At 38.9% G+C, this 11,729-nt stretch overlaps 1 protein-coding gene and 2 long non-coding RNA genes across 3 annotated transcripts; 2 read left to right on the top strand and 1 right to left on the bottom strand.

Moving 5' to 3' along the window:
• The first annotated feature begins 1,812 nt into the window (after window positions 1-1,812).
• LOC133736766 (ultraviolet-B receptor UVR8) lies at window positions 1,813-4,756 on the top strand. Its single transcript, XM_062164362.1, is given in 5 exon segments — window positions 1,813-1,946; window positions 2,029-2,190; window positions 2,919-2,954; window positions 3,053-3,153; window positions 3,314-4,756. Coding segments are annotated over 5 exon segments (1,680 nt in total). The 5' UTR covers window positions 1,813-1,840; the 3' UTR covers window positions 4,589-4,756.
• Window positions 4,757-5,219: 463 nt separating this feature from the next.
• LOC133736767 (uncharacterized) lies at window positions 5,220-7,444 on the bottom strand. Its single transcript, XR_009859711.1, has 2 exons — window positions 6,533-7,444; window positions 5,220-5,707 (listed from the first exon to the last, which is right to left on the bottom strand). It is a non-coding gene; the product is annotated as an uncharacterized LOC133736767 (long non-coding RNA).
• A 3,113-nt stretch (window positions 7,445-10,557) lies between these two features.
• On the top strand, window positions 10,558-11,411 carry LOC133735730 (uncharacterized). Its single transcript, XR_009859240.1, has 3 exons — window positions 10,558-10,733; window positions 10,821-10,944; window positions 11,101-11,411. It is a non-coding gene; the product is annotated as an uncharacterized LOC133735730 (long non-coding RNA).
• The last annotated feature ends 318 nt before the right edge of the window (window positions 11,412-11,729 follow it).

The following is an 11,729-nucleotide window of genomic DNA, read 5'->3' as shown; positions in this document are numbered from 1 at the left end:
TTTGGACGAAAGTTAAATCAACAATTAGAATTGCATGTAAGGTAGGCGTTCCACACTTATGTGCTTTTCTAAAATCGATCAAACTTCCATTCAATCTTAATGCATTGAGTATGTTTTACTATATGTGATATTGATAGGATAGCTTTCTATATTGATCTATCAATGAATGGAAGAGTTAAATAAGCAATTAATAACCACTAAACACGTCTGAACATTTTTACTAACCCCAGAATTCGAATCACAAGGATAAGGATGGGGTGGTTCTACCACCAATATCTTTTATTGACATTCTCGGAAGAAAATTCAAGTTTTCATCCCAATATCCTTAGATGGGTTCACTTGCCTTTTTTTTTTTTCTCAATTTAGAATAAACCCAATGTTCTTGTGTTTTTCCGTACTATTTTGTGTATTGTCACTTGTAATTTTTTCTCAATAAATTTGAAAGAAAAAAAGGAGAGTGAACCCAACTACAGATGTTGGTAAACACTCTCTCTCACGTTCTCACTCCTCAGACCTGCCTCCGGCCCAGCACTCTCCCTAATATCACATTCACAATCAGACATATTATAACATTCACAATCAGACAGATTATCACATTCACAATCAGACCTATTACCACATTCATAATCAGACATATTATCACATTCACAATCAGGAAAATAAGGGAAATTGAATGCATCCAGAATCAGGAATAACACACGTACGTAAATTTTTTTAGCGTTGTTATTAAACTTATAATAACACACGTACGTATCAGCTGGATAGACACACGGCGTTAGCCTATGGAAGTCTATATCTGCAGCAAATCAGGAATGAGGTGGTTGAAGATGCGAATCTGCTTTCATTTCAGAGGATGAGATGTGCAATATATCACTATTACGTTGTTCACAAGTTTGTGGTAATTCTCTCTCCCCATTCTTGATTTAGTTGCAATATTAATCAAATTATCTGGAATTTAATGTTTATGTTTTTGCAGGCTTCTGGTCGCACTCATACTCGTTTGGCTCGTGGTCTGACCCGTAAAATGTTATCGCCCATGGATTCAGTACAAGTAGAGTTGATTAACATTCGTGATCGATTTCGCAACAGTAGGAATCCCGATACCCGGAAAATGTATGCCTCTGAGTTTCTAGATGCATTGAAGATCGTGGCTGAAATAAAAAAGGCAAGTGAACGCAACTACGGATGTTGGGAATGTGAATGTGAATGTTGAGAAAATAAGAAACAAATATGAACGCATTCAATTTCCCTTATTTTATCACAAGAAAATAAAAAAGGCAAGCGATCGCAACTACGGATGTTGGGATGAAAACTTAAGTTTTCTTCCGAGAATATCAATGGAAGATATTGGTGGTGAAACCACCCCATCCTTATCCAACAACCCTAAATAGGTGTGAACATGCATATTATCACATTCACAATCAGACCTACACCCTATTATCACATTCACAATCAGACCTAATTTCGAAATTGGACTTCAAATGCCCAATTTCAAGAAATCAAGAATATATTTTTGAAATTAAGCATTATTCAGCACACTACAACAACTCTTCAAAACGGTTTAACATTATTAGCATTATTAGGTACATATCTATATCATACTTAATCAACCAAATTAAAGACGTAATTAACAAGAACCATGCGGTGCGATTAGTCATAGATTCATGATGGTTTGCCAAAATTTGGCCAAAATATCACAATTTTTTTATTAAGGTACAAAAAAAAATTAATTAATTAATTAATTGCTCCCAGAGTAGTATATATATGAGTGACTACATTTTTCAGAGCATATAGACCTGGAAACAGTTTCACTATAGACTATAGAGCTCTGCATTTCTCAATGGAGGAGAGCGATGATGTCAGCGTGTCTCCCTCTAGTGGCGGCAACTTGGCTCGTAAAGTGGTGGCGGTGGCTGTCGGAGAAGCTCACACTCTGGCGCTCACAGGCAGGAGAGACTATAACATAGAGAGCATGATGATAGAATTTCATGAATTTTGAGTTTGAATGATTGTGGGGTTGATTTTCAGGTGATGGGTATGTGTATTCATGGGGGAGAGGCATGTTTGGGCGGCTCGGAACCGGTTCGGAATCCGACAAGCTCTGTCCGGTTCGGGTCAAATTTAAACCAGAAAAGGGGCTCAAATTTGTGGGAGTGGCTGCTGGTGCTTACCATAGTCTTGCTCTGGCTAGTCAGTTTTAGCTTTGAGTAGTTACAAGCATCAATCTTTTAGCTATGGTGATTGCTGGAATAGGCTTTACTACCTGTTTTGATGATCTTTGTTATGAGTTTATTGAGTCTTTGATTCTTGAAATTTTTAGCAGATGTTTGTGGCAGACATTGAAATTAGTAGATGATGATATAGTGGTGTTGCATAACATAAGACTTATGGTATATGTGGTTCTTCCTCACTTATCTCAACCAATTCCAATCTATCCCCAAACAACAAGAAAGAGGCTTCTTCTTGTTCTATTGTTATTGAAGAATCCGCTGGATGGTTAAAGTTTATAGCTTTCTCATATTTGCATCCACAAATCAGGCTAGTTTGCCTGTCTGAAGTTTTTACTGGGCTTAGATGGCATGGAAAGTTATTCAATTATAGAGCCTAGGAATGGGGTTATAGATTATCAAGTTCAAGCCTACTATACTTCTTTGCATGACCTGTGGATAGAGATCATCTACATTATAAGTGTTGTGATTTGCCCTTGTGCATTGTGCTTACTGTAAATGCAATCACTGGTTTAATTGATACCGTTAAGGATTATATATAACTAACCATCAAATCCTCTAGATATCAGAACTCAACAATATATGTCTGTGAAGGGTTTTAGCCTATCTACTTTTGAACTGACAGCACAATGAAATAATTCAACGGTGTACATTATCTCATATGCTCTAACTGTCCTTTTGTTGTTGCAGATGATGGGTCCATTTAGTGTTGGGGTTACAACATCTGTATCCTTCATAACAGGATTTAGTTCTGGAAGTTGCATCATAAGCTCTCTTTTTTTTTCCCCTTGTTTACATTGTTTAATTCCTTGACTGTTGAACGGATGGCCAACTTGGTGTAAATGGAGAAAATTCTCTAGTACCCTGCTTGCTAGAGCGATTCCTTGAGTTGTGCTCTGGAACGAGGAGTGAAGTGCCACTACAGTTGAACTAAGTAAGATAAGAGCCTGATATATGTTGAGCTGGTTTTGTACAATTTTTAGCGAGCAGGTATGGAAGAATTATCTTATCGCTGCCAACTTGAACTAAGTAAGATAAGAGCCTGATATATGCTGTCTTTTTGTTGCCACTTATGTCTACATCAGGTTTGTTCTGTTAAGGCTGGAGGAATGATGTCCCTAGCAATAGATAATCTCGGTACCCTTTGGATGTGGGGCAATTGTCCACTAGAAAGCAGCAGCAGTGAAGGTGGGTTCTCTCTTGTGAGCGGTTTCACTCCAACCCCAGTGTGGGATTTCCATGGCCACACGGTTGTGAAGGTAGCATGTGGAAATGAGCATGTAGTAGCCCTAGTCACGGCTGGAGAAACGTATAAAGGTGAGGATCTTTTATGCTTCTCTTGGGGTAGTAACAATCATGGGCAGTTAGGCCTCGGGGATAAAGAGAACCGGAATCGTCCTGAAATAGTAGAAGATTTTAACGAGGACTCCATATTTGCGGTTTATGAAGTAGCATGTGGGGCTTTTCACACAGCTTTGCTTACCCACAAGAAAAGACCAAGTGAGACATTAGAACGCATGTGCTGGACGTTTGGCCTTGGAGAAAATGGGCAACTTGGGCATGGAACCACTCAAAGTGCCTCATCTCCTGAAACTGTGAAAGAATTGCCACAATATGTGTATCTGATCTCTGTTGACTGTGGCTTATTCCACACTAGTGTTGTTTCATCTGCAGGAGATGTGTGGTCATGGGGGATGGAGAAGGGTCTCGGTCTATGCCCAAATGCTAGTTTTACTGGGACAGATGCAGGGGATGCCATTTCTCCCTTACAGATTCTGTGTAACGGATCCAATGGGTCTAAATATCAGGAGCCGGTCCAAGTTGTATGTGGTGCTGCCCATACTGTTCTTGTAGCAAATGATGGATATAAGCTTTGGTCTTGGGGGAGAGGAAGAAGTGGGGTTCTCGGAAATGGCAAGACAATCGACTGTTTTTCTCCCACTGTTGTGTTGTGGCCTCCACTTACAGAGGATTTCAAGCAAGAAGAACTAAATAGTGTTGGGGAAGAGAATTCTGAAGGAGTCACCAAAACAGAAAAAGCCTTGTCTTCAGCAATTGAAGAAACGAAACTTCTTCAATCAAAACTCGCTGTGATGGAACGATATGCTGGCGTACTTCATGGTTCAATATTTGGAAAACCCTTGGAAGAGCAGGATATTCCGATCTCCTTGCAGAACTCAAGTATTCATGACATTGGAAAGGAATGGGACAGAATGCTAGAGTCAGCAGATCCTGCGAAGCTCGTAAGGTTGGAAAAGTTCTATAAAAAAAAGCTTGAAGGTGTTAAAGAAAAGCTGTTGAAGAAAAGGATTCAGGAGATAGTAAAAGAGTGTCTCAGTTCTACTATAAACAAAGTATAGGTAATGCATGTGTGTTTATAATATCATTGTATTGATATTGTACATATACACAATTCGAATGATCATGGAGATGTCTTTATTCGTTTAGATACGAGAAATTTCTGTCACTGCCCACTCAACTGTTCTTTCATACCACTTTTCAAAATAGTAGTTCATATTTCAAACTCAGTGTTGCTTCGTATAGATACGAGAAATTTCTTTTAAACTACTAGAAAAAAAAAATTGTTTTTGCCATACTGATTGTGTAGTCCATTCGATTCTAAATGCATCATCGTAAGCAATGGGGCAAACACAAGCTCAAATCTCAACCAAGCATGGCTGTGAACAGCTCAAATCAAACAAGGTCGAGCCGAGCAAATAAATTTTTGTTAATCAAGTAAGTCTAAGCTACACAAACCAAATCAAATCCAGGCCAAGCAGATTTCAGACAAAAGTTACACATGTTATATGTAACAAGAAAATAACTGTAATCATCAATCAGTTATAACCAAATATAATTTTCTATACACATTCGTTCCTGCCTACGCTACATGCCAAGATATATACAGATTCATGCTTCAACAATTTATTATCAAGATACATGCAAGCCTCATCAACCAAACGATGACTAGCATTACCAAACCCATCAAGCTAAGCAAAATCTGCATTTTTCTTTATTTATATGGACAGAACACATATACATCTCTCATCGTGGCCACAAATTGCTTCACCAGCCATCTCTTAATAATTAGCTCACATCTAGGTTGTTGGATCCCTTCCAATTTACCCTAACCATTGCTACCCAGTCCATTCCAACACATTTTGGTCCTAACCTGCCAGCATTTCAAAGTTCATTATTTTCTATTGCAAGCATATCACATGACCTTCTCCTTAAACAATCCTTAACTAAATTTTGATTACATATGGCCTGAAAGGATTTGTACACCAGCCTCAATGACTTATTCCTAGCTGCCCCCTATCAAGTCACAACAATAAAGCAAACCAGTCAGCCAATCCAAGAAGAAGAAATCAATATGCTTACCTGTCTGGATGTTCCAGGGATGTCAATTCCTTGTGCGAAACAGAAGGTTCGTTCTTAGTCATATGGAGATACCACTCTCTTAGAAGCAATAAGAAAGGCTACAAGAGAGAGAAGAATTGTTAAATACAAAACTAAAATGAGTTCTATAAACCCACAAGCTTGTGCCCAAAATATTCATACAAGCCAAGCAAGAAAATCAATCTTATAGAGATCACAAGCTTGTATATCTTAAGCCATGCCAAAATCAAGCCACAAGAAAAATCACAGCATTAATAATGATGTACAGAGAGATGTCCCAAGTGGAAATTACCCAGGCAAGTGCCAAATAAGCATAGCCTACAGCTATGACCACAAAAGGTGAACTCCCTGTAAAATATGAGCTTGGTGCTAGATACAAAAGAATTTACAAACATGCCAAAGCAATCTAAAGCTGTCAAGCAAATACAGAGATGTATAGAGCCGACAGCCATGCTAGAGATATGACTGGCTAAAATGCTATACCTAAATCACTCAAGGTGTAACCCAAGCAGCGTTGCAATCCTAGCCAAATTCCTAGCACTCCTGACAACCTAGCGCTCCTAACAAGACTATGAACCATCGTTTAGCATGCAGAATCCAAACTACAAAGACAATGCCAGAACACACCATAAAGAAAAAGGGTGGGCTTTCGACTAAAAAAATAAAAATAAAAAAACTCAAAAAAATGGCGCCATAGCTATGATGACAAGCAGTATCAAATACATCCCGGCAGCAAACAAAAGAATCAACTGTATATGGGAAGATTAAACAGCACACATGTAATGTAGATTGTAGCAACTGAGCAACCGTTTGAAATTTGTTCTAACATTGGATTTTTCTTTATACAAAAGATGGATGATCAAGGCAGCAAAAACATAGAAATAAATTCAATATCAAGGTAGTACCTAGATTCCTTCCCTTGATGGCCTGGGGCATCAACTCAACTCAACTCATCGGAGCATTAGGGTGTCGACAAGTGGGACAGACATGATTGATCTGGAGCCACTGGACAATGCAATCTCGATGGTAATAGTGTGAGCATGGCAACCGAGTAATGCTGGTATCTTTTTTCTCTGCAAACACCTGCATACAAATAGGACACTCCAATCCAAGCAATTCCAGATTATCATCATCATCAAGTAGTCTCACTTCCTCCAGAGACTCGATGAATGATTTCGGAGCAGGAACCAGCTTAGCCCTGTAGTATATATCGTCCCCGTCCTCGCTGAAGCCCCACAGAAAGGACCAATTCGTACTTCTAAATGTAATTTCTATCAAGTGCACTTCTATAATTTTATCGGGGACGGCTTCTCGGAGCATTTCCAATATTTTTACAGTAATAAACGGTTGCTCATCTTCGTGAATTCCCAAAGTTGTGGTAAGGTACCTACCCAACTTGTTCTCTAACTTGTTTGCTTCCCTGGGAGACCCAGCTATGACCCTTTGATACCTAGCAAGTCTCTCCATCGTTGTCTTTGCATTTCCACTTGCCCTCTCCCTCGAGAACCGCAACTTGAGAACGTTTGTAGATGACAAAATTGGAGGTCTAGCGTCAAATCTGGGTTATGGTCTGAATATGCCTTCCACCGGTAGAATTTGATCGGAAGTACGTCCACGCAGGATTTGCTTCGGTAGGTTCTGTTTTCATACCTTTGATAAACGGCGGTGGCAAATTCACGTCTCTCAAATACGGTGGTCATGCTTGCTTCAATAATGAACCAACTGGGGACTACTGCTTTTCTATGTTCCTTAGCGGGGCGGCGATGGGGTGTTTTATACAGGAGAGTCTAGTTTAACCCTAAATCGACCACCGATAGGAAACTACCTTTACCAAAATATATATATATATATATTACTATTAGGAAAAGGTTTTCTTTTTTACTTTCTTTCTTTTTTTTCTTAAATATTTACTTTAAAAAATGAACATAGTGATTGTGCAGGATTTGAAGATTAAACGAGCTACACTAAAATCTCAATAAATTTAAAAAATTTAATTAAATAATATATATTACTAAAAACCTCGCTAAACATCATATAATAATTTTTCTACACATTCTTAAAGACCCAGCAAATATATAGAGTAATAGTTGATGAAATAAATAAAAGATATTAATCATTGACGAAATAGTACATAAATACATGAAATAAATAGTATATAATATTCAAAAACATATTAATAAGTAGTACCGAATGGGTGGTGGTTGTCTAGAGCTCGTGGCTGCAAGGTGAGCACTAACAAGGCTGATAGGAGTGGTCGACGGGCTTGGTTCCCTGGCTAATGCATCTAAAGCAGGTGAGGTCGAGATTCATGGAGGCATGTCAAAATTGAGTTCATGGGACGGGGGAGGGTTAATGTCGACATCAAAGAGTGTGTTGGTGGTCAGTGCGATAGGATTCACTTCAGATGGGTTTAGATCATTGCACGGGTCCGTCGTTGGCTCTAGTGGTGGCGGCGGCAACCTTTGTACCGTAACAACTACGGGCAATCATGGATTTCTCGGAGGCTCTGTGCATGGAGGTGCGACCGGGGCTTGGGTCAGACTACTACTAGGCTTGGGGCTGGTGTTTTTCCTTTGGGCCTTTTGGGCTTCAATCTAGATAGTTTTTTCTTTCTAATAATTTCCTATAAAGATCAGTAATCATATTGAGAGAGCTCAACAATTTTCATACAAAATCCATGCAGGTGATGTTTAATTCACCAGCAAGAGGAAGAGATTGAATGATTCAATGAAAAACTTGATTTTTATCTTTGTGCTCCATATCATGTTCAACGGTTTGCCTCCGAGAACAGAACACTCCAACTTTACCAAGTTCCTATACGCTCCCGCTATTCCTCACATATTCTTCAAATTCACACAAAGAATCCAAGCACATTTTTACCTACAAATCCTACGTACATCAAAAACACTTTGCCTAATTTTGTTCCAACCCTCATCTACCACAGCTTCCTAATTCCCCCAATTCAACAATACTGCTGTCCAGCAGCTACAAGCCCTTCAATGACCGTGTGGAGCAAGCCCTCAACCATCACATTCGCCTCCTACACCGCTCCAGTGCCACCTTCTTCATCTTAGGCGTCACTGGCAATGTGTACACTGCTATCATAACAAGTTACCTAAAATGCAGCTGCCCCGACCCTGTAACACCATGCAAGCATTTGTTGTTTGTGTATATCCAAGTGTTGGGTCTTTCAGCCCATGATAGGTCTCTTAGGGACGACTCATCCTCGCTTTGGGAGTGGAGCACATGCTGGGGCGCGACACGCTGCCTGAATCTCGGGGTGGAGAAAACGTGCCGCAATAGTTTCATCAGTTGTATGATTTTCAGGGGAAGCAGTGGCAGTATGGGTCTTCTTCGTCGTCGAGGCCAAGAGTGGTGATTGAAGAGGGTACTTACTGCCCTATTTGTTTGGATGAGATAGGGAAGCAAGACAAGGTGGTGGCTTGTGGGACGTGTAGAAACCCGATACATGAGGAATGTTTCTTGAAGTGGAAGAGGAGCGTGAGGAAGAAGCCATCTCATTGTGTGATGTGCAGGGCAAGATGGGGTTCGATTCAACAGGAGTAGGAGAAGTACTTGAACTTGGTGGCTTACGCTAGTACTAGCGAGGAGGAGGAGGAAGATGATGAGGACGAAGACGATTATGAACGATGATCTGCACTGTGATGGTTAAAAGTGAGGTGACTGTAAATAAATTGGTAGTAGATGATGTAAATTTGGTATGGAATGATAGAAGTACATAGCGTCTTAGTGTGAAATTTTGTCTGAATTTCACGAGGAATGAATGAATGAATGCTTCCATTTCCTGGTTTAGTTATAAGATGAATGCTTGTTTTGGACACCAAATCCAAAACGGATGCAACTCCGGTTACACCTATAGAACAAGTCACCTAAAATTGACATAAATCGACTTGATAATGCTAGCTGGATCATCAATTTACATAGAAATTCTTTATCCAAATGTGATGGTATTTTGTGATAATAATTTTTGTAAAACAATAAAGTATCATCTTTTTGTTTACTGTTCATCAAAATGCTTGAAGAAATTAATGGTATTTGTGCGCTGTGTTTCTGGTTTTGTCTCTGGTGTTTTTTCTCATCTTTTTTCAGATGGATCTCAATGTTGCGCTATCGAACAGAGAGTTGTACCTACGTTTGATTAATGACAGGATTATTGATCACCAGCATCTATCCTCATACAAAATGATGAGAACGGCTATTTTCTACATCTACAATCGTAACAAGCATGATGTATGAATTCTGCTTGTTTGCTATTAATTTAAAAAAACGGAATATCAAAGTTAAGGAGCATGGAATGAATTGTTGATGCTATTCGGTATCGTTTTAGGATACTGTTTTTCGTATAAGTTAAGGAGCTATTCGGTATGATTATGAAGAAGCATGGCAATCATAGCTGAAATGCTTTTGTTTTGAGGATTTTAATGAAATCGGTAAAGAAGAAGTCTAAGGTACTATACAAGGCGTCTCCTCTCCTTGGCCGCCGTCGTGGAGAGGATGTCCTGGCTTCTGGCGGCACCTACACCTCTGATGGCACCTCCTCGGATCGCCGAAGTGCGCGCTAGATAAAATATTATTGTATGGTATTGAAATTATACCAAATGATTTAAACCAAGGCCGGCTCTGAAGGTGTGCAATGAGTGCAACAGCACAGGGCCCCAATGTGAGAGGGCCCCAATTTTTTTTTTTCATGTTTTATATTTACACATATAAATATTAAAAATTAGGCCCCAAGCAGACCAACCTATATATTCTTTTCTTCTTTCTGCGTTCAATTTTTTTATTCTTTGCTACATTATGGTGATTCTGCTGTTCACATGTGATTGAGAGAGCCCAATTTTTGTTTTTTTATATTTAAATTTAATATTTAAGCTAAATAATATGGAAGAGGCTCATCCGGCCAAAAGAACATCTCTCCTTGTTTTTAGCAATGTGTCTCTCTCCTCTCATCAATTCCATCCGTCCGAAACATCTCCACTTTTTTTTGTTTCTTTTGTGTTCTGTCTCTCTCTCCCAAACTCCCCTCCTTAATTCCATTTGATTCTCATCGACCTGGCGACCTCAGTACCTCAATACTCAGCCGCTTAGGTATGATTTTTTGATTTGTGATTTACAAATAAATTAATGTTTGCTTTAGTATTCCTAATGGTTTAATTTGGTTTTCAAATTGTAAAGGTTGTGGTTGTTTAGCAATTTTCTGGGATTCTAAGAATTGAGAAAATTGGAGAAGGAGTGGTCAGCGGACTGCGGACGAGACTCTCATCTCAGTCATCCGAGTCTTTGATCTTCAAGAAATCAGGTTCTCTAATTTACATTCATTTGCTTCTTGTCTCAAGAAAGATTAAATGGATTTGCTTCTTGTCTCAAGAAAGATTAAATGGACTTGCTTTGATTTCGATTGAGAATGAATATCTTGGAAAAATCAATTACGATAAACTAATTGATGATTTTGCAGCTAAGAAGGCAAGGAGATGGATTTTCAAATGAATATCAATCAACACTACTGGAAGAATGTATTATTTTGAGGGTTTTAGATCAAACATCTTTTTGTAATATTTTTTGTTGCAAACTTTATAATTGTATTGACTATTTAGCCTCTGTTGTAGGCTCATCTAATGAGCTATCATTGATCATTGTTGGCTATTTGATTTTATATTGTGAGTTTGTTCGACTATAAATATAAAACTAAAGCTTGGAGGGCCACATTTTAAGTTTCGCACAGGGCCTCCGAAAAGTTTGAGACGGCTCTGATTTAAACATCACATGTTGCTTAAATTTGCTCCTAATGGATTATGTTTTCTGATAGGCTGAGGTTGTTCAAGCTGTCCATGAGCCAGTGCAGGGGACTCAAGAGATTTTTCAAGCTGTCCATGAGTCAGTGCAGGGGATTCATGCACTTGCTAGGGGTAAGTCTATTTTCTAGTTAAGAATTTCTTTGCACAGTATATAACGTAACAATTATTCATAATAACATTTAAACGCTAATAGGCTGTTGTTGTTGGGATTGATTAGTACGCTGATGGTAATTATTTTCTATCAAATAAATAAAATAAAAGGTTGAGAATGAGATTGATCAGAACGAAC

Source organism: Rosa rugosa, chromosome 3 (assembly GCF_958449725.1).
Source record: "Rosa rugosa chromosome 3, drRosRugo1.1, whole genome shotgun sequence".
NCBI classification, from domain to species: domain Eukaryota; kingdom Viridiplantae; phylum Streptophyta; class Magnoliopsida; order Rosales; family Rosaceae; genus Rosa; species Rosa rugosa.
This window is presented reverse-complemented; position numbering and strand designations above follow the sequence as displayed.